Raw genomic sequence first — 21718 nt, forward strand, 5'->3', positions numbered from 1 at the left:
TCGTAATATGAAAGGAAGAATCAAATAAGTTTAATAAAAAAGAGGGATTAATAAGTATATACCAAACTCAATTAGCATTGAGGAGCTAAAATTTTGAGAGCTCATTTTTTAAAAACTACTCATGTGATTTTTACAAAATTTTGGTAGTTTGGCATAATTTGAGTCGTGGAATCGAAATATGGAAAAATCATGGTAAGTTATTTCAGAAAAAAGTCAGATTTTGTGTTAAAATACCTATATTAGAACGATGTTATATATAAATCTAATATATATCCTACGTCGCGCTTTCGAGACATGAAAAACGCAAGTTGAATTTCGTCAATCGGCCATATAGAACTGTTCCCCTCTTTTTTTTTTTTTTTTTTTCGCAGTGTACATTAAGGTATAATTCAATGACGTTTATTAAATTTCGGATTGCCAACAATTAAGTATTAAATATATTACACATTATCTATTGCCAGTTGCCTCTTCCCAAGCTTTCTTCTTTTCCTATTTGTAATTTTTATAAACAGTTTTATTTTACTCTGATCGTTTTTGATTTAAATTTTTGCATTATTCTGCAATAACAAATTTTAACGCTTTTGAAATGGATCACGCTTAATCGATATAATGTTGTTTATAATATACTTGGGAAGGAAAGTTACATCTATGCAGGGTGTTTGGATTTTAATACTTTTTGTGTTTTAAGGATAGTAATAACAGTTTGAAAGCTTGCTTAATTGGAATTTCGCATGCAACGGAAAGAAACACTGCATCGCAAAATTACTGCAATTAAAAACCACTGATGTAATTATAAATTTGCTAGTCAAACAAAAACATTTCTCCTCAACCCCAATTGCACTCAGTACTTATAATAAACTGTGTGAGGAGAAATAGTTAAACAACACTGATAAGTGTTGTGTGTATTCAAACAAATCTTTTCTACAAAATCAGAAATAGAGTGCATAGAACACTTTATTAACCAGTTACTGTAATTGACGAGTATACTCGTCATGGAGAAGCGGCACGATTTTGTGTATTGACGAGTATACCCGTCATGCGTATAAAGCAGCGTAAGCAACGAGCGTATAAAGCAACGTAATAGAAACAGAGAAAAGAATAATAACAAAGAAACCGGAGCTAGTGACTGATTATAATAAAAGAAAAAAATGGATGGAGTGGATACGAGCGATGGAATTATCATACCACAGCAAGAAAACGACTCAAAAAGTACTACAAAAAGATATTTCTCCATTTCTTAGACATTATGTGTCTGAATGAATTCATATTATAAAAAAAAAATAACATTATCGCGTATCAAATTTTTGCTCAAGTTTATTGAAGACACGTTTGCGACGTATCCAATTGAAAGAAATAAATCGATACAAACTCGGCCATTTAGACCTAATATAAGCCAATTAGTCGGAAATCCTGTTCCGGATAATAAACCCGAAATATCAGAAAAAAAAAAAAAAAAAAAAAAAAAAAAACCTTACGCAAAGGTGTTCGCATTGCTACAAACGTAAGATCAGGAAGGAATCGTGTTACTGGTGTTCTATTTGCAAAGTCACGTTGTGTATAGCACCCTGTTTCACTGAATATCACTCCACAGCAGGAATTTAAATTCTTACTTTTATATGTATAATATTTAATTTAATTTATTGCGTTTTTAATTTAATACACTGCTCGACACTGAAAATGCAACACCGAGAAGGAGTGGGCAGAAAGTCATGAAATTTGGAAAAAAGTGACAGCAAGCAGCAATAAGTGATCTTTATTTCAAAATGCCACTTTGTTGCGCGGTGGGGTGTTCCAAAATTCTGACCATTCCTTCTTGGTGTAGCATTTTCAATGTCGAGCAGTGTATGTATATAATATATGCTTATGTTAACCAAATAATTCAATATTAGTCACAAAATTTTCATTTTTATAAAATGAACCCATCTTTTTCATCCAGTATCTTACCAGCGCAACTCACTCTGTGATTGACGAATATACTCGACATGGCTCGACTCTGGCGGTACAAAACGTTGCGCACTCTTAAACAAGGGCGCCACAGTTAACTGGTTAACTCCAATCAAATTTGACAGTAGGCACCAACTCGTGCTTATAGAATCCAAAACTTTTGGCTCAAATCAAAAAGTAATGATTAACTAAAAATTGATGAAGTTAAGTATAGCCTGATGGCCTCACAGTTTAACTATCGTCCAATCTGGCTCTGACTCGAAGCCGAAGTAAACAAGCCTCATGGCAAGATTAACTCAACTCCCCAAAATTGTGATCGCTAGAAAATCAAAATTAGCAATGGGGCCTTCAAGCAGGCAGAACACGCTCTCATTTCACGCTCCCAAAACCTTCCTATAAGTACTTCCTTCATTTTATCCAATTTGAATATAGCCCGTGCCATAAATTTGCATTCTGAAATGAAATGACGTTTAATAGGAAAGAAAGGTACTTAAAAATAACCGGTTAGAAGATTAAATGATACTCTACGGGTTTGTAAATTACTATAATATATATGTGACAATAACACATAGGCATTACCTTTCAGATATTATTTGTGAAAAAACAATTATCTATATAATGTTTTATATACATAATTGTTAAGTAATAAACATATATGTGTTTTAATTCTTCTAATAATAGTTATATAAAATCATTTTAATTTTGTTTATTGGACCCGTTTGTTTCTTCTTTCTGAGTTGAAATTTTGGTTCAGTTTTCTTTCTTACTCTTTTTTCCTGCTCGTTTCTCGTAGCTCTTTGACGAATTTTTTCGGGTCTATTTTTTTGTGTGTGTGACCCTACGATAACTTCGTTCATTAATCAAGTGGGAAGCGTTGTCAAAGCGCTGGATAGAGATATTTTTATTCTTCCTTTCTCAAAGAGAAAGAGGGACGGGAGACTTTTTTTTTCATACTTATATATCCATTATTTCCTCACTGCAAACTTCATTAAGGACGTAATTTGAGATGTTCTTCTTTTTACACTTTCATTTTCTCTTTGTTTCCTTATTGAAGTTTACTTTTTCCCTTTCCTGTAAACGTAGTGAGAATCTAAAAACACTGATTTCATTTTAAATCTTAATTAAGAGAATTTATGAAAGACTTAAAACAAGGACAGATAAACTCTTTAATTGTTCTAGTGTAAGTGTACAGGAGTAAAAGAACTAGTTAAGGTGTGAATGGCGTTTTTTACCTTTCTATTGATCTTAATGAAGTTGAGGTATTTTTTGCAGAATAAATTTCAGTGTCTTAATAACCAACTATTTGAGCAATTAGAGGCAAGAGAAATTCAGTTTTTATTTCATGGAGTTGTTTTAGTGTATCGCAGTTAAACATAAAGAAGATCTGATTGGTTAAGTGAATTACGTTTGAGTAAAAACAATTCTTAAAATTACATCATACAATGTAAAGTAAGTTCACGTTTTATATTCGGTTATGCAATAAATCTGAAAAAAAAACTTATGCTATTATACGGTTCAACTGAAATTAACGTTAATTTACAATATTTAAAGATCGGGGATAACAAAAAAGAAGAATAGAAAACGTTTTAATTGTAATTTCTTTATTTCATTGCGCTGAAAAGCTGTGATATTCTTATATTTCGCTCATAAATATTAAATACTTATAAAAATAACTTAAAAGTGTCCCAGATGTCGAAATACGTTAAGCATAATGGTAATTGCTTCATATTTTTTAAGTATTGCAAATTCGTTAAAATGATGCTATAAGGTATTTTCCCCCTCCACCTAGCATGCCTTTGTGGTGTATAACGATAGCACACTCCTCGCTTCGAGAGATTTAGGTTCGAATCCGGAATGGGCATTGCACATTTTTCGTCACTTGCTTCAAAATAACCTAATGTTCTACAGTGGATCACCAGGATTTGGTCACCACAGGATTTGGCGATTGGGTTTCCTAATCCCCAGTCGCTTTTTAAGGGGATTCATACACCGTAAAACCCTTAAGGTCTTCGAATATGTGACTGTTGCAAGAACTGGGATATTTTAAAAGCAATTACTTCCAAGTTTTTACAGCTGACTACGTAATATAGCTGGTTTAGGAACTAGTAACCAGAAAGATTTTGTTTCCACAAATATTTTTATAATTTCATCTGCTTTGTGACAAAAATTTTTATGCGCTCACGTTATGTTCCCATCTTGCACGCATGATATTTTAAAAATGGCTAATGATACATACTTGAAGTTTGTTGGAATCTTTATATGGGCACTGTTTTATAAACGAACTAAAAATCTGATGAATATTTTAATATTCAAAACGTTTATGCACGAAAACAGTACAGATGTTTTTAATAAAATACATTTTATAAACTCAACTCGAAATAAAATAAACATTTAACATGAAATTCTTAGGATTTTTGGTTCACAGTAATTTTCATATGATATAAAAGGTATATATTAAATATGGAATTAAATTATGAAACAGAATGATTTAAACTGTGCGCACAAGATGGAAACATGACGTGAACGCATAACAAATTGTGTCACAAAGCAGATTAAATAATAAAAATATTTGTGTCAACACAAACTTTCTGGTTACTAGTTCCCAAATCAGCTACAATATGTAGTCAGCTGTAAAAAGTTGGAAGTAATTGCTTTTAACACTAGAAGCGCCAGAGCAGTCATTTTGACTGCTTTCGTCATTTGACCTTGGATTCCTTAAAAACCCTTTATCTTAAGAAGTCACAAATTTTGGTATTTTCCTAAAATATGTCGAAAATTATTGGTACCAAATATAAATCGAATGAAATTAAAATTAACGGAGATATTATTAGTTATACCTAAAAGCGCCAAGAACAGTCATAATGACTGCTAGTAATACTGGGTAGATTTATATGGTATTCTCGCTCAGAAAATATTCTTCTTGGAAAAACATCTGGCGTACATATCCATTCCTTTCATTCACTGATTATTTACAGAAGGAATTACATTATTTTACAGAAGAATTACATTATTTTCCGAGAAACAATGTCTCGTAATCGTTTTCGAGACATTATGAAATATCAAAGATTTGACTTAAAGTCAACTAGGACTCAGCGCTTAGAAAGTGATAAGTTTGCCCTTTTTTCCGATATTTGGAATAAATTTATACAGAACTGTGCGATTTCCTATAAACCAGGAGAAAATCTAGTTGTGGATGAGCAGTTATTTCCATCCAAAGCCAGGTGTAAGTTTATACAGTATATGCCGAATAAGCCGGATAAATTCGGTATCAAATTTTGGATGTTAGTCGATGTAGACTCGAAGTATATGTGTAATGCTTTTCCATATCTTGGAAAAAATACATCGAGAAGTGAAACTGAAAGTCTTCCTGAAAATGTAGTAATGCGTCTTCTAAGCCATTATCTGAATTCTGGTCGAAATTTGACAACGGACAATTATTTTCCTCATTATCATTAGCTAGAAGACTTAAAATGAAAAACACAAGTTTTGTCGGCACAGTAAGAAGACATCGATAAAAAATTCCGCTAGAAGTAAGGAAATCAAAAACCCGGCTATTTGAAAGAGTTTTGCTAAAGAATCGTGAAACTACGCTCACTGTCTATCAGGGAAAAAGGAATAAAAATGTCCTACTACTAAGTACCTTAAAACCAAAGTGTAAATATAGACTCACAAAATAAGAAAAACTTCCAGAAACAGATTTCTACAACAAAATCAAATGTGGAGTTGATATCGTTGACAAGATGACACGTAAATGTTCTGTTCGCGCTGCTTCACGTGGATGGCCTGTGCATGTTTTCTATAATATGCTGGATTTAGCAAGGACGAATGCCTACTTTATTTACCATAAATTGAGTGATAAAAATATTACAAGGCACGACTTTCAATTAGCAGAGGAATTAAGAGAGCTTTATTTAAACAGAAGAAAACCCGCAAAATTGCCCCAGGAAATTTCCAAATCTAGCAATAGACTCTCGAAGAAAAGACATCAATGCCTGATTGGACTTTGTAACAACAACAAAACAAGTGATGTGGGTAAAAAATTTTCATATTATGTGTGTGGAAAATGCACTTCCAATATTAAAAAAGTTGTGTTTTGTAAAAATTTCGAAAAGCTGTAAAATGTGTTTTATTAAGGGTAGGCTTAAATTTATAATAAAATATCCTCTATTTTTTATTAAAATCATCTGTTATTCTTTAAAGTTCTTCAACAACATTCTTAAAAGCATTATAAAGCATTTACATTTGAATATATACATTAATTCGTTGAGCAGTCAGTTTGACTGCCGTTGGCGCTTCTAGTTGGGAGAAAGCTTGGCGCTTCTAGTGTTAAAATAAATAAAATATCCCAATTCTTGCAACAGTCACATATTCGAATATCTTAACGGTTTTAAGGTGAATGAGTCCCCTTAAAAAGGACACTATATGTATAAGGTACTTCTCCCTCCTGCCAAGCATGCCTTCGTGGTGTGACGGCAGCACACTCGGCACGTAATCCATAAGTGCAGGTTCCAGTTTGGCATGAGCATTACACACTTTTTATGTGTCATACTCGAAAATAACCTAATGTTAATTTTGATAGACATGGGCGAAAAACACAGTTATCTAGCGTAATGAATATCATGACTTAAAATATTTTAATGATTTGTATTTTATGAATATAAAACTCAGAAAGATAAAGTAAATTAATCACGAAAACATACAAATAAATATGCCCAAGCGGTAAACAGTAAAGCGATATTGAAAAAAAATATAATGAGGAAATTTAAAAAGGAAAATACATTTAAAAGAAATCCTCAAGAAAGAGCAATTTTAAGCATATAAAACTAAAGCAATGATTCAAAACTCATTAGTTGGAAAAAACAAATCCGAATATGGGTAAACAACCGTTTTTCTTAAATACCGCAAAAGTAACGAAACCTAAACAGAAATTTATCTAATGAACTAGAGATTTTAATTCGAAGTATTTTAATAAATTAAACAAAGAAATGTGTGCAATTATTTTTACTTAATGAATATCACAAAAATAATTAAATGCATTCATATAAAGAAACGAAAAAGTAAAGATTCAGTTTCAGCGGTGATGGGGGCCTTTTTCGTTCACATTTTATCGTAGCTCTCATCTTCTGTTTCGAAATCGCTTCCGCATTGAAGCTTTTTGTGATTTGCAACATAAAATGTTTTCAATGAAGTAAACATCGCATAATTATTTTAATTATGTCTTCTATAGATTTTCCGTACCTCTATGTAAATTTATTATGTTTTTGTTTTCTATATTGTCTTTATTGACCTTTGAATAAGTTGATTTATTATTTTGCTGAGCAACTGATAATGGTAAATTTATAACGTATATCAACATACTCGATAAAAGTAAAACTCCTGTTACATGAAACTCTCTGTACCTCAGAGTGTCGGGGAGCTGAACGCCCCTTTTAAGGAATGCCCACTTGATCCAAACAAGCTCGATAGTACCGCTGTCTTCTCAGTTCTTCCAGATTAATTGCTGCGAAGAAGACTTACAGGAAAGCTGAGTATGCTGAGATGTACGGCCGAAAGTATATTGACTATGGCATTAACTTATTCTTTCATCTTAACCCATATATAATACAGAGAAATAAAATTTATTAATGCTATTACATGTAGAAAATTCATTTCACTTACCTAAAACGGTGAGATTGACAAAGAAACTGATCTTAGGATCTGAGCTGACTTGACATTCATAAGGTCCTTCATCTCGAAGTTGGGCAAATTTGATTTGAAGGGTCCAGTCGTTAGTATTATGGGCGTGGAGGGCTTGGAAACGGTCATCGCTCGTATAGATATCCATACCGACTGTCAGTACGTGGAAATCTTTCCTACGGATCCAGGACACCTATGAAGAAAAAAAAAAAACTGCATGAGCACTAAACGCAAATGCTGACATTTACGCAAACAAGCAGAAGAAAAAGACATTCTCCAAAACTTTCGTTAAGAAAGCAAAACCCGTTTATTAGACAAACGAGTAACTAACACTTACATTCAACTAAAAAACAGGTGTGATTTTATTCAAACCAGCGAAGTCTGCTTCAGAGTACAGTAAGAAAAACCAAATATTGATCACATCTGAACTACTAATATTTCGCAAATTAAAAGGATATTGGCAGAAAAAATTAAGTTATATTGTTTCTTGTTCAATAATTCAGAACAACATTAAAAAATTAGTGTTTAATATAAATTATAATGTTTCACACTTAAATTAACCTCAAAATATTGAATTTGAGGCAAAAAATATGGACATTTAAAAATAATGGGAAAATTTTCTCCCTTGCTTTAAACAAATATTTCATAAATATGGCGTGTGATTACTTCTGAGAGACGCGCAAAACCTCATACTTTGATTTAATAGAATTAAACCTTTCTGGCACGCTACCTTTTAAAGTCGGAGTTTTGATTAAAAAAAACGTAGGCAGTCTAATTAGGTCTAGAGGAGTACACAAGTAAAATTTTGTGAGGATGGCACTTATCGTTTTAATTCTGTGGGTATGCCCAACGTGGGCACACATTGAATAGAGCTTCAAAAACAGTGCTGAAACGAGCGTTGCTGTCAATGAACTGACCGATAAGATGCGGAGAAACAAAGAATACAGACCCTCAGTTGTCCTAGATGATCAGTGAGCCCTATCTGGGCACACCTAGGGTACGCCGTTTGATTTTACGCAAGATTTCAAGATAAAAATTTAAAACTAATACAAAATCAGGAGATTAGCATACAGCCAAAAAATAACATAGAAATTTCTTTTCAAATAATTCCTTTTATACCCTAAAAAAATCTGGAAGATTTCTTTGGAAAATGAGGGTCTTAAAAAACAAAACATGGTAAAAATATACGGACTGGTTTGTGTTGAGCTGCCATCTACTATAAATAAAGAAGTTTTAGAGTAACCTATAAATCCTTTTTCATTCAGTTTTTCTGTGCGTACAAAAGGAAATTTTAGGTGTGTCCAGACCGGACACACTGTGCCGCAAAAGGTTAATCAAATCATTTCAAGAACTGCAAGACAGTCTTTTGAAAGTACAATATTAAATCCTGGGGATTCCGAGAAAGCATTTGAAAACATTTGACTGAATAGTACCTCTAAAGATACATGCACGAGTTTCAAAGTTTTCGCCTACGAATCCCTGACATTTTACAGAACATTGGCCAAACATATGCAGCTTTCTTCCGCCATTTTTGATGCTTCCTCCACAAACCATGAGACCACTGCCGAGGAAACGCAATTTTTCGTGAGGCAAGTTGTTCTCGGTCACCTTTGAAAATGAAATTAGTTGAATCGTTACGGCAGTCAGGGTAACTAACCACTAGACTGGCTGAGCGGCTTCGTGCAGCAGTAAAATGACCAATTCCGGTTTCGATGATATCTGGCTCCGATTTTCGAATTAAGCTAGTGCTTTGTCTGACCAGGCTGACTACAATCTGATTTAGTGCTTGAGCAATGGTTTCATTTTACCTATGTGACTTTCTAAGGGACATTTAGATCTTGTATTGCTTTCTCAATTGTGTACCCACTCGAGACTACCAATCAACTGCATTTTAATCTTATCTTAAATGTCCAGTCAGTCCAATCCATATATATATTGCCGGTGCGTCGCGAGTAAATGCAATTTACCGGCTTCTGATAGTTTGCCATGATGGCACCTGGCAGTTGGAGGTAGCTAACTGGTGGTAAAAGAGGAACTGAGTCTAAGGGGGGGGGGAAGAAGGTGACCATGCGTCACAAGGATGAAGAAACCAGACAAATTAAACCATGTGAGGCAAGATTGAGTGTTATCTTAAATGATACCTCTGAGTCATCCTCAGAAAGCATAATAACTTAGAAAACCACAACAGCACTATACACTAACACTGCGGAAGCACACAACAACACTACACACTCGAATTCCAACAAGCGTCTATTGCGCATCTCGCAGTCACTCGTCGTACTGGCATATTTCTTACGCTAACTTATGAGCAAAATTTTATGTGTATATTCAGTCGCATCTAATTAATATAAACTATAACCCCATTTGGCAATGGCAGAAAACTTTAATGATTTTATCAGTAATATATTTTCAGATTATCCTTTCATTTTGATGTGCATTGCATTTATGCTGCAAGCATTTTAAGATAAATTTTTTGAATCTGCATTTATGATTTCGATGAAAATGCTCTTAAAGTTGCTCCAATGCCCAGGCATTTTTTCTGGCTTTCTACGTTTCATAAAACATTTTTTTCAAAGCCGACTATTTGATATCTAAGCAAAAATGCTGTGTCGACCATATAATTGAAATTACTCACGTACTCTTTATGTTGCCGATAATTAAAATCTTTTTGATTAAAAATTAGCAATGAACGCACAAAAAATATATATATTTGCTTTCGCATTGTTAAAGTGATAAGAATCTGACGATTTCGAATGCATAAAAGGGCACAGCACATAACTTAAAATATTCAAATGTTAAAAATTTCGTAAGAAAGTTCAATATTTATTCATTCCAGAATAAACATTTGTATTGCACTTATATATATTTATCTAAAATAAGCCAGACGCATAAAGATCCATGTGTTAGGAAAGAAAAAACTACAAGTGCATAGAGAGTGCTAAAATTTTGCATATACTCATAACTGTTCCTAATTTTCGGCCACTTCAAATAGAGAGTTAAAAACATTTTCTATGAAAATAATAATTCTTTTTTCCGTTCGTTCTTTTCATTTTAACCTTTTAACCCTTCCTCGTGCTCCTCTGATGTATTCAAATATTTTACAAGGGTAAAGAATGTGCAGTGTGCTACACAAAATGCAATGAATTTATGTAGCAGTGTAAATCCCATTTCCATTTATTCATGGACAAGCACCCAGATTTATATCTGCATATTTTGTTCTATGTATCCATCATATATACATAGGATGAAACTTAAAAGTCATGATGTTGAAGAACATTGATGGCGTAGAATGTTGATACGTAAATCCATAATTGAACAGAAATATTTTTATAAATTAGTTTTATTCCTCTTTAAATTTTAATCATAATCTCAGAAAATTAATTTAATCTGTATCTTTATCATTCCAATCCTTACAGGCAGTAGTAAGTAGTGAAAAAAATTGCAAAATTATAGCATCAAAACCATAAACAATTTTAAAAAAAAAATTTTTTTTTTAGCAGACCAAGTCCAAAAACAAAACAGCAATCGAAAACAGTGGAAAAAAATGATTTGAAAATTTGAAAAAAATTTGAAACGAAAAAAACTAAGAAATTAAAAATTTGAAACTACGAAAATTTGAAAAGAAACGGAATGGCGTAAAATTATTTTGCAAAATTATAGTATCAAACTCATAAACAAGCTATAAAAGGCTTATTATTTTATTTTGCATTATATATCTATGTATAGATATATAACATAAAAAGTATTTATGCAAATGTAAAGTATAATTTGAATTAGCAATTCCCTTAATGCTTAGTTTTAATTCAGTATATCCTCTCTCCCTTCTAAAAATGGTAATCTCTTTTTGCACTGAGTTGTTTCGAGAATAATCCATGCCATATGACTGTGACATAACGCTAGTGATGTAAATGGAACAGAAACAGCCAATAATGATTTTACAGCAGTATTAAGGGGGGCTCATGCACCTTAAACCCCTTATGATCTTCGAATATGTGACTGTTGCAAGAATTGGGATATTTTATTTATTTTAAAAGCATTTACTTCTAACATTTTACAACTGACTGCATAACATAGCAGCTTTGGGAACTAGTAACCAGAAAGTTTGTGTTGCCACAAATATTTTTGTAATTTAATCCGCTTCGTGACAAAATATTTTGTCATGTTTCCACATTGCGTGCATGATATTTTAAAAATGGCTAATGGTACATACTTGAAATTTAATGGAATTCTTTATATGGGCACTATTTTCTAACTGAACCAAAAATCTGATGAATATTTTAATATTAAAAAATTATGGGCGAAAATAGATTTTTTTTAATAAAATACATTTTATAAACTCAACTACAAATAAAATAAAAATTTAACATGAAATTCTTATAATTTTTGGTTCACAGTAGTTTCCAAATATTATAAAAGTTATATATTAAATATGGAATTAAATTACGCAAAAGAATGTTTTAAAATGTGCGCGCAAGGTGGAAACATGACGAAACATTTTTTCACAAAGCGGATTAAATTATAAAAATATTTTTGGCAACACAAACTTTCTGATTCCTACTTCAGAAAGCAGCTATTTTATGTAGTCAGCTGTAAAAAGTTGGAAGTAATTGCTTTTAAAAGAAGTACGTTATCCCAATTCTTGCAACAGTCCCATATTCGAAGATCTTAATGGGTTTTAAGGTGTACGAGTCTCCTTAATTATTCAAAAAAATGCATTGAGAATCGGAACTAATTCATTTTGAATTCAGGTCTCATCTTGAATACAACTTGCTCGCTTTCTACACTTCGACTTAACTGTACTGCTGCTCTCGTCTCCATGCAAAGCTATCAAAATGTAAACGTTTTGAAATAGGTGCGAGTAGTGTTCCAGGTGTTTTGTGGCCGCAACATGTTTTTTAAAATAAAAATGTAAATTTAATCTGCTTCATCTGCCAAGTTGCTGTTCATTATGGATCAACGTATCAACATTCTGCCTCATAAATATTCACCTACATCGTTACTTCTAAGTTTCATCATATGTACACATGATAGATACATAGAAAAAAAGTATGCAGATATAAATATGAGTATTTATCCATGAATAAATGGAAATGGCATTTACACTGCTGCGTAAATTCACTTCGAATGAATAATGCATTCAAAGTATTTCTTAAGAGGTTAATATAAATTTATATTTGCTTACGTACGGGTTCGTAACAGATTGTGTGCACAAGTCCGATGAAAAGTGAATAAAATTTATTCTTATCGCAAGAAATGTAACAGAACGCTGGAATTTTTCTCAGAAATATTTGTACATGTGTTCACAATGTCACGCAGTAATAATGAATAGTTATACTTTAAACAACTAAAAACATTAAATAGACCGAAAAGTACAGCACAGAGGAAGCTAATCCGATTAACAATAACAACAGCAGCTAATTAAACAGCTACTGAGCTGAGCTGTCTCTGTCCGGATTTTTAAAGCTTTCAATCGGTCGCGAGAGAGTTCTAGTAATTTTTTTGCTTCTCGAGATTTCTGGAGACCAAGAGGATGGAATTACGGTTACAGCTAATACAGGTGTTAATTACAATTATTCAATTACATTACAAATAAAAGAGATATCCATTCGTTCAATGTTAAATGCAGATGCTGCTGTATTTTTTCTTTTCAGACATAGTTTTCGCTTCAAATTTGTCTCTTGTTGCATTGCTCGGGGAAATACAACAGTTTTAATTATTATTCTAATAAATTAGCTATTTAATACGAAATTCGTAAAAGTATATTATAAGGTATTTCTCTCGCCTTCCTAGCCTGCCTTCGTGGTGTAGTGGTTCTGCACCTTGGGCAGGTATTCCAGAGATCTCGGCAAAGGCGTTGCTAATTTTTCATCTCTCTGGCTTCCAAAAAATCCTAATATCTCTACAGTGGCGCCCGAACTAGGTATTGGATGATGATTCTCCTCACCTAAGATTTGGCGATTGGGTCACTTAAAAAGCCCAGTCGCCCTTTAAAAAGGGGAGTATATAAGGTATTTCTCCCGCCTTCCTAGCGTGCCTTCGTGTTGTAGTGGTTTTGCACCCTAAACCGGTATTCCAGAGGTCCGTGGTTCGATTTCCGGCAAAGGCTTAGCTAAATTGCATGTCTCTGGCTTCCAAGAAATCGTAATGTCTCTACAGTGGCGCCCGAACTAAAAGGGTGTTGGATGACGATTTTCCTCACCCCGGATTTGGCGATTGGGTCCCCTAAAATCCCTAGACGCCCTTAAAAGGGGGGTGTTTATAAGGTATTTCTCCCTCCTTTCTAGCGTGCCTTCGTGGTGTGGTAGTTCTGCACGCTGGGCCGGTATTCCAGAGGTCCGCGGTTTGACCTTCAGCGAAGGCGTTGCTAATTTTTCAATTCTCCTGCTTCCAAAAATATACCTAATGTCTCTACAATACGTAAAAAATAAATGCGTCATTCTCAGCTACACCTTTTCCTTTTAAATTTGTAACATATATTTTCTTTTAAAATTTTCTGTCTGAAAGGAAATGTTTACTTGCCCGTTTCCTTCCGACTGTAAATATGCTTTACTTTAACAAAAAATACGCAATATTGAACAGATTTAAAAGCGAGAGAATATATATATATATATATATATATATATATACAAACGGCGCAATACCGTCCGCTTAATATAATTGCTCACGTTTCAAAATTCTTCCGAATAAATGCCACCCGCCTGACATAAGCCAAGCACTTTTATTGACAAATTTATTTCAAATATTTATGACTGCGGTTCTCGGCTATTTCCGAGTAGGAGTAAGACAAATATTGGTGTTTTCTGTGGAAATGGCGGAAAATGTTGCAACATTTGCAGACTTTCAGTTTTCTCCAGAAGTGTTTTTAGATGGCTCGAAGAAATTATCTTCATTTTTATTTCTTTTTTTAGAAAATTAAATTTGAAATTCGCTATTTTTGTAACAACTATGAGGAAACTGAGATTTTTGTAACTGAGACGAAAATGCTTTGCCATTGCACGTTGGAAGACATAGGGGTATAGGTCTCCCCGTTCCCCACATATGCAAATGTTAGTGGAAGAAGTGTTTCTATCGAAGGAACATGAAAGGAAGGGGGCGCATATTTGCTGTCTAATGCGAAGTTCCGGTATATGCCTTCGAAAGTGAATCATGTGCAATTTTAATATCCATAAACTTATTATGAATATTATGAATAAATTATTATGAATCCAAGCATGGTATGAAAATTCCGACTGAAAGCTTTGAACCGAAGAAGATAAAATGCGCGTTAAGCATTTTTAGTTAAAGTACCATTGAACGGAACGTTGAGACCAAAGACATCCAATGGACTTCCATGCAATGCCCCAATTTGGATATAAAGTGGGTTTTCTCCCTCCGTCGTAATAGGGTTAACATCGCGTAATATCGGCGACCGCCTACTGTGCACCCTGGTCAGTGCTTTCCGTGGTTAGATGACTAAATGACTGATAGGCAATACAGTGAATTACGAAGCAATTTAATGAAGTTAGAAACATTTACCTAATCTACAGTTTTTATCCTAATAATATGTTTCTTGAGCAAAGACAAATGTGAATACTTCCCGAAATTTTAATTAAAGTTTTAGAGTTCAGTTTAATTCTTTAGATGAAAAATAGAGCAACGTCTGCTTTCTCCGTTGCCTTCTGTAGATGAAAACAGAAAAAAATTAAACCGTTTCTTGCTCTTCGTAAGTGTTTCTGAAATCCGAATTAATAAGCACGTTCATTTGAACCTTCACTCAAATGATCGTTTCGAAAACTTACCCTCTTTTAGCTTTTCAAAAAGCAGATCGTTGTCATTTACAGCTGTCGCCATTTATATCCCTTAAGAAGGCGGATCCAATGCAGAAACACTTTTTTCTTCCCTTTCTCTTCTTGGGGTTTAACTTTCGAGAACACTGAACGAACCTTTGATTTATCGGCTAATAAGACGGTATGATCAAGCTACAAGTTTGGTCTTTCTAATTACAAGGGAACCGGCGAAAGGGAATGCGTGTGGTGGATAAAAAAAAATCCATATACCACGTTTGAATCAGTGCTCCATTATCGCGCTTTAGTACTTGAAAAAAAAAAAAATTGTTGTTTTTTTAGTGTTGCAGCCAAAGGGAGCATCTGCAAATTTCTTTTAAATTCTCAGTGCATTAGCGTGCAAGGGATTTCTTGAAATAGCCGTATTAAACATGAAATAAAATACATATATTTTAATTCTACTTTTATTTGTAATAAAGTATATATTTTACTATTGGGAAAGCCCGTTAGATGAGCGGACTGAGGCCAAAGCAAAATTTGCAAGTTCTATGTCCACATGAAAAGGAAATACATAAAAACATTTCATTCAGTATGAATGAAAGCAATTCATTCTTTCCAAGCAACGACCAATTATCGTAAATTAATTTTTGTTGCCAAACCAGGAAACAAAACTTCTGACACTTGAGCTTAATATGTATGACGTCATGAATTAAACTTGTAGAGACATTAGGTATTTTTGGAAGCAGGAAAGATGAAAAATATGCAACGCCTTCGCCGGGAATCGAACCGCGGACCTCTGGAATACGCGCCCAGCATGTAGACCACCACACCACGAAAGCATGCGAAGAAGGCGGGAGAAATATTTTATATACTCCCCCTTTTAAAAGGCGACTGGAGTATTTAGAGAACTCATTCGCCAAATTCTGGGTGGGGAGAATCATCATCCACCATCCTTTTAGTTGGGCGCCACTGTAGAGACATTAAGATTTTTTTAAGCAGAAGAGATGAAAAATATGCTAGGCCTTCGCCAGGAATCGAATCGCGGACCTCTGGAATACGCGCCCAGCGTACAGACCACCACACTACGAAGGCATACCAAGAAGGCGGGAAAAATATCTTATAAACTTAATATAATATAAAACCATTTTCTCAATATCAATAAAAGTATTAGCGTAGAAATAACATATCGTGCCAATTACCCCAACCTGAAACAAAAAAAACTTGCCAATAGCAGCTATTTATTTAAAATGCCGGCATTAACGAAAAACGTTAGACATATGATGACGTCAGGTGCAATCGCGTGCTTTTGTCCACTTCAGAATATGAACTTATATAGTAATAATATGTTTAATGTTTGACAAAGCTCGTTTTATTTCGTATTTTGTAAAACTTACAAATGTTTGATTAACAAACTCTACTATTTGAAGGAGAGCAATGGAAACACTTTCGAAATAAAACGTTTTTATCTCCAACGCGCGAAACTGTTGCCACTTGGAAAAATGAGTACGAAAATTAGCGTTTTAAGAGTTTTTAGTATCTCGGCTGATTAAAATTGCCGTCAGCCGATTAAAAGATTTTTAATTTTAAGAATTAAAAGAATTAAACTAATTAAACAATTAAAAGAATTTAAATTGTGAAAAAAACAAAAGAATTAATTAAGAATTAATTTGGTTAAAGAAAACAATTAAAGAATTTAATTGTTTTAAATTGAAAGATTATTTGATGGTCGAAAATGAGGATGATCGAAATGGCTTCTCACGAATTTTTGGAATCAGGGGTGTATCTCTCTTAAACTCAACTCCCTGCAATTGCAATGGAAATGGTTTTTTAAGGCAGGACATTTTAACTGATTTTCCCCGTTTACTCCTCTATTGTTGCGTGATTTTACCTTTTTCCCTTTAAAATACTCACCTGGACTAAGTATCACTGCACGTGAAAGTCAAGAGTTTGTTACATCAGCGTATAAAAGAATCATTTCTAACAACAGCTAAGAAGCTCAAATTCAAGTATTGCACTTCGGCATGAGATTATGTAGAACTGTTAATGAATTTCGAGGCATGAGGAAAATATTTCTGCATGATTAATTACATTAACATCGTAGTGCTTTTTAATGTGGAGCTATAACGAAATTTGACATCAAAAGAAATTATGTTTGAAGCAGAAAGAAATATTCTAATTTTTGCTTGCGAACTCTAGAGAATGCTTCAAAGCAAATGTAGTCGTATAAAGAAAATAAGTCAGAAAAAAATATATGGAGATGAGAGACAACGCAGAATTTGTTTTCTTATCTTTTCTCTTGTTTACGTTTCTATGTTAGAATGGCGCCGAAATGGATGATGTAGTTTAGATTTTAAGTATTCTTAATAAATTCAACGACTCTTGGTCTATTTAAAACAAACTGCATACATTTAATAATAAAACATTATACGTAAACATTTAGTAATAATTCAGCAATACAGATAAGCCTTAAAATAATAAAATAAGATTTCCAACCGTTACAGGTCAGCTACGCTTTTAGCGACCGAATTCTACGAACGACAAATCTCAAAAGCGTGTTACCAACGCAGGGCAACGAAAAGGTGGACATTAATTCAATAGGCGTGGAAATTGTTATAAAAACTTTTATGTATAACAAATATTTATTATTTTTATCATTTTGAAGTGGTATGTACTGCTACGAATTATTATGCATTGGTGCGTGTATTTCTATCCAATATTAGAATTAAGGCCATACACCTCGAAAGAAACCTCTTGTTTTCAGTGTAGAGTCATTAGGTTAATTGAAAGCAGAAAAGATGAAAAATATGCAACCGCCTTCGCCGGGAATCGAACCACGGACCTCTGGAATACCGGCCCAGCATGCTACCGTTACACCACGAAGGCACGCTAGGGAAGTGGGAGAAATACCTTATATACTCCCCTTTTTAAAGGGCGACTAGCGTTTTAGGGGACCTAATCACCAGATCCTGGGTGCGGAGAATCATCATTCACAACCCTTTTAGTTCGGGCGCCACTTGTAGAGTCATTAGATTAATTGGAAGCAGAAAAAATGAAAAATATGCAACCGCCTTCGCCGGGAATCAAACCATGGACCTCTGGAATACCGGCCCAGCATGCTACCGTTACACCACGAAGGCACGCTAGGGAAGTGGGAGAAATAGCTTATATCAGTTTCCAAATTTCGTGTATTGTCAAAATACAAAGTAATATCATTTGGAAATAGTTGTTGCAAATCTTGTGCACAAACCATACAGCCAAATACATATACAGATATATCTGTATACAGACATATCTCATACAATTAAAATGTTCCTCTATTAAATAAGTTTAGGTTGGTAGGTTTTAGGGAGTCCTTAAGCGGCCTTGATTTACACTGAAATAATAGCATAGCATTTCCCCCCTACCATTTGGTTTTGCTATTTCTAAGAGCTCATTTTAAATTTAATAAATTTTATTTTATATCATTATTTTCTAAGGGGACTTATTCTTAAATTAGTATTGCATGTAAAAATCATCTTCTTAACTTAAAATTGTTTCAAGCGTTAACCTGAAATTTGCATACCGAATTTATAATGCAATTATTTAAAACCTATGATATTTTTAACTTATTTTTATAACTTGTTATTTTTTGTATTTAAAACATTTTTAAACCATTTAACCTTTTAACGACATACATATTTCAGGTCTTAAAATCTAATAACAATTTTTCATGTCGCAAGTAGTTTTTTTTTTTTTTTTTTTTTTTTTTTTTTATCTTTTGACTCTTTGGTTAAGAAATCCTGAGTGTAAAGTTAAAATTTCGATTGACAAGGAAGTTCCGCTTTCCGCAGAAGTTGCAAAAATTCTCCTCAAGATAACATTCCAAGAGACATTCCAAGGTTATCACGATGGCAGGAAGAAGAGATAGCAAGATTTACTTACAAAATCTTCCCAATACTTACTTTCAAGAGGCTCAAATGCAACCGACTGTTTCTCCAGGCCTGTACCAACCACGGGAAATTTCCAGCGTATTACAGACGGGACGTCAACTGTTCGACAGCAGTTCTTTCCTTCCGACTGCATCACATATCCTGTGAATAGACTGTTCACGAACTATTACAGCAACAAGGGCATCTTAGAGATAATGAAGGAAGTGAATGAAAAGAATTATATCCGAGAAACTAAAGATTAATGCAATGTGTAGAAAGGTGGCCTAACCGTCAGATTGCTAGCAACGGCTGGGATGACTTCCTAATCCTGTAGTTCCATTAACGTAGTTTGGCGGAACAGGTTAAGTAATGTGACCATATATCTGCCGCTTAGAAATAACCTAATATCTCTACACTCGTCAAAGAAATTGTCGTGACAACCCAGCTTGGAAACTTTTAAAGACAAATAAAAGAAACCTTCAAGCAAATGATACATTTTTAGATGAATCTGAAAAAGAATCCTGAAACACATTTAACTGAAAATATTAATGATTTTAAAGTATAAGTATTTTAATCTTTCTGAAGGAAATATCTGAGATCCGTCAAACAAATAACAGCAATTAATTTTTCCTTAAAGTTCTCCTTCAAAAGTAGCAAAACAAATTAAATTTTGAAGTAATTTGTTTTCTTGTGAAATTCATAAAATTATATAATTGCAGTCAATTTTAAAACCACGTTCAATATGAATATATAATCTTTGCAGATATCTTTATATATACATACTACATACAAGGATACAGACATCAATGCATCTACGCCAAATATGTATTTTAAAATTACAGTTCATATTTAAAATTTTTCGATTTAAAATTCAACATTTTGTAGTAAACAATTATCATCATATATACAAAATTCATGGATTAAGTTATTTTTATACATTGTATAATCTGAATCCACGAATAGGAAATAAAAAACACTGCTTAGTTATAAGAAACATTAAAAATAAATCCTTAAAGTGCACATTAAATGAAAAACACAATCTCTAAATTTTTGCGTTCCTTTTGCTTTGATTCAAAATGCATGTAAATTATATCTAATCTGTGTAATCTTAAAATGCTTTAGTGAACAAAAAAGAATTTTCCATTCTAGAATTATCTTCTTTTTCATTATCTAATTCACGAATCTGTGCACGGAATTCACCTTCCATGAACAGCGAATGACATAAACCTAGGCGAACAAAGAACGCACCAAAAAAAGAAGAAAAGAGCTATTGAATTTGTGATTTCGTTTGATTCAATTCCCTACGACATGTTGTTTATTTATAACTGAAACTTCTCAAAAAAAACGAAACCTTCGCTCGAGTAAATTAGGCGTAATTTTAGAAGCAAATTTCCGCATGAAAAGTACGAGAGAGCGGAATACTTTGTATTCTAACGACGTAAGGAGTATCATAAAAAGGAACTTCTTTTGAAAGTTCTTTTGCTGTCCTTAATCTCACAAAAATAAGTAGGTCAGGAAAAAGACAACTAAATTATTTCAATACCTCTACCTCTGGCATAAACGAATAAAAATATATTTAAAAAAAATCTGATGTGGACACCAGACGACTTCCTTGCATGGTCTATTCAATTTCACATATTTTTTTTTTTTTTTTTTTTTTCCGCATTTCATTTAAACTTATTTTCTGGAATCTATTTCTCCTTCAATTAATTAATTTCTCACTTCGCGGCAAATAAAAAATGCATAAAAACTCAAAACATCTTCATTAAAAATTGTAAAATACAAAACTATTGCATGCATATTAACTAAAGGTATAGAAACCTCAATCGGGACATAAGAACAACGTAACTCAATCACTTTTAAAGCAAAAATGCACAATTTACCTATATAGAAGAATAAAAAAAAAAGCTAAGCTCACCGAGGTTGGTAAACAGAGTAGAATATACGAGTGTGTATATATATATTCTGGTAACAGCGTGGGAAAATGTATACGCAAACGTATATAATTTCTAACAATATATATAAATTGTCAGAAATACCTGAAGGCCCACATTACCTTTAAGGTGAATTTAAATAAAATTTAAAGAATTGCTTTGTCAACAAAAAACGAATTCTTCTGTGAATGCCATCATTCAATATCTAAATCATTACGTTTTATGTATTAACTCTCAAAATTATCTCTTTCTGAAAATAATTATGAATTTTCAACAATAACTCTTAATTATTTTTGCATTAAATTTTAATAACCTTCTATAAATGAAATATTATTTTGAGATTTAGATATGTAATGTTAACATTACATATCTAAATCTCAAAATAATTAATATCAAGAGCAGCTTTTTATTTCATGATTATTAAAACATTTTAGGTACTCTCATTTTTCCCATGGTATAAAAAATTTCTGTATTTTGAGCACACGTTACTAAC

At 33.1% G+C, this 21718-nt stretch overlaps 1 protein-coding gene across 2 annotated transcripts in view; it reads right to left on the reverse strand.

Annotated features, from left to right (window-relative positions):
* The window catches only part of LOC118181882 (zwei Ig domain protein zig-8-like), a 762563-nt gene that overhangs the window by 182169 nt on the left and 558676 nt on the right, over positions 1-21718 (reverse strand). For both annotated transcript variants that reach the window (XM_085819643.1, XM_085819644.1), the window contains exon 3: positions 7603-7813. In XM_085819643.1, coding sequence (XP_085675769.1) covers positions 7603-7813 — 211 coding nt within the window. The remainder of the gene's footprint in view (positions 1-7602; positions 7814-21718) is intronic.

This window comes from Stegodyphus dumicola, chromosome 6 (genome assembly GCF_044657685.1).
Source record: "Stegodyphus dumicola isolate Sdum_Otavi_A_Nest chromosome 6, ASM4465768v1".
NCBI classification, from domain to species: Eukaryota; Metazoa; Arthropoda; class Arachnida; order Araneae; family Eresidae; genus Stegodyphus; species Stegodyphus dumicola.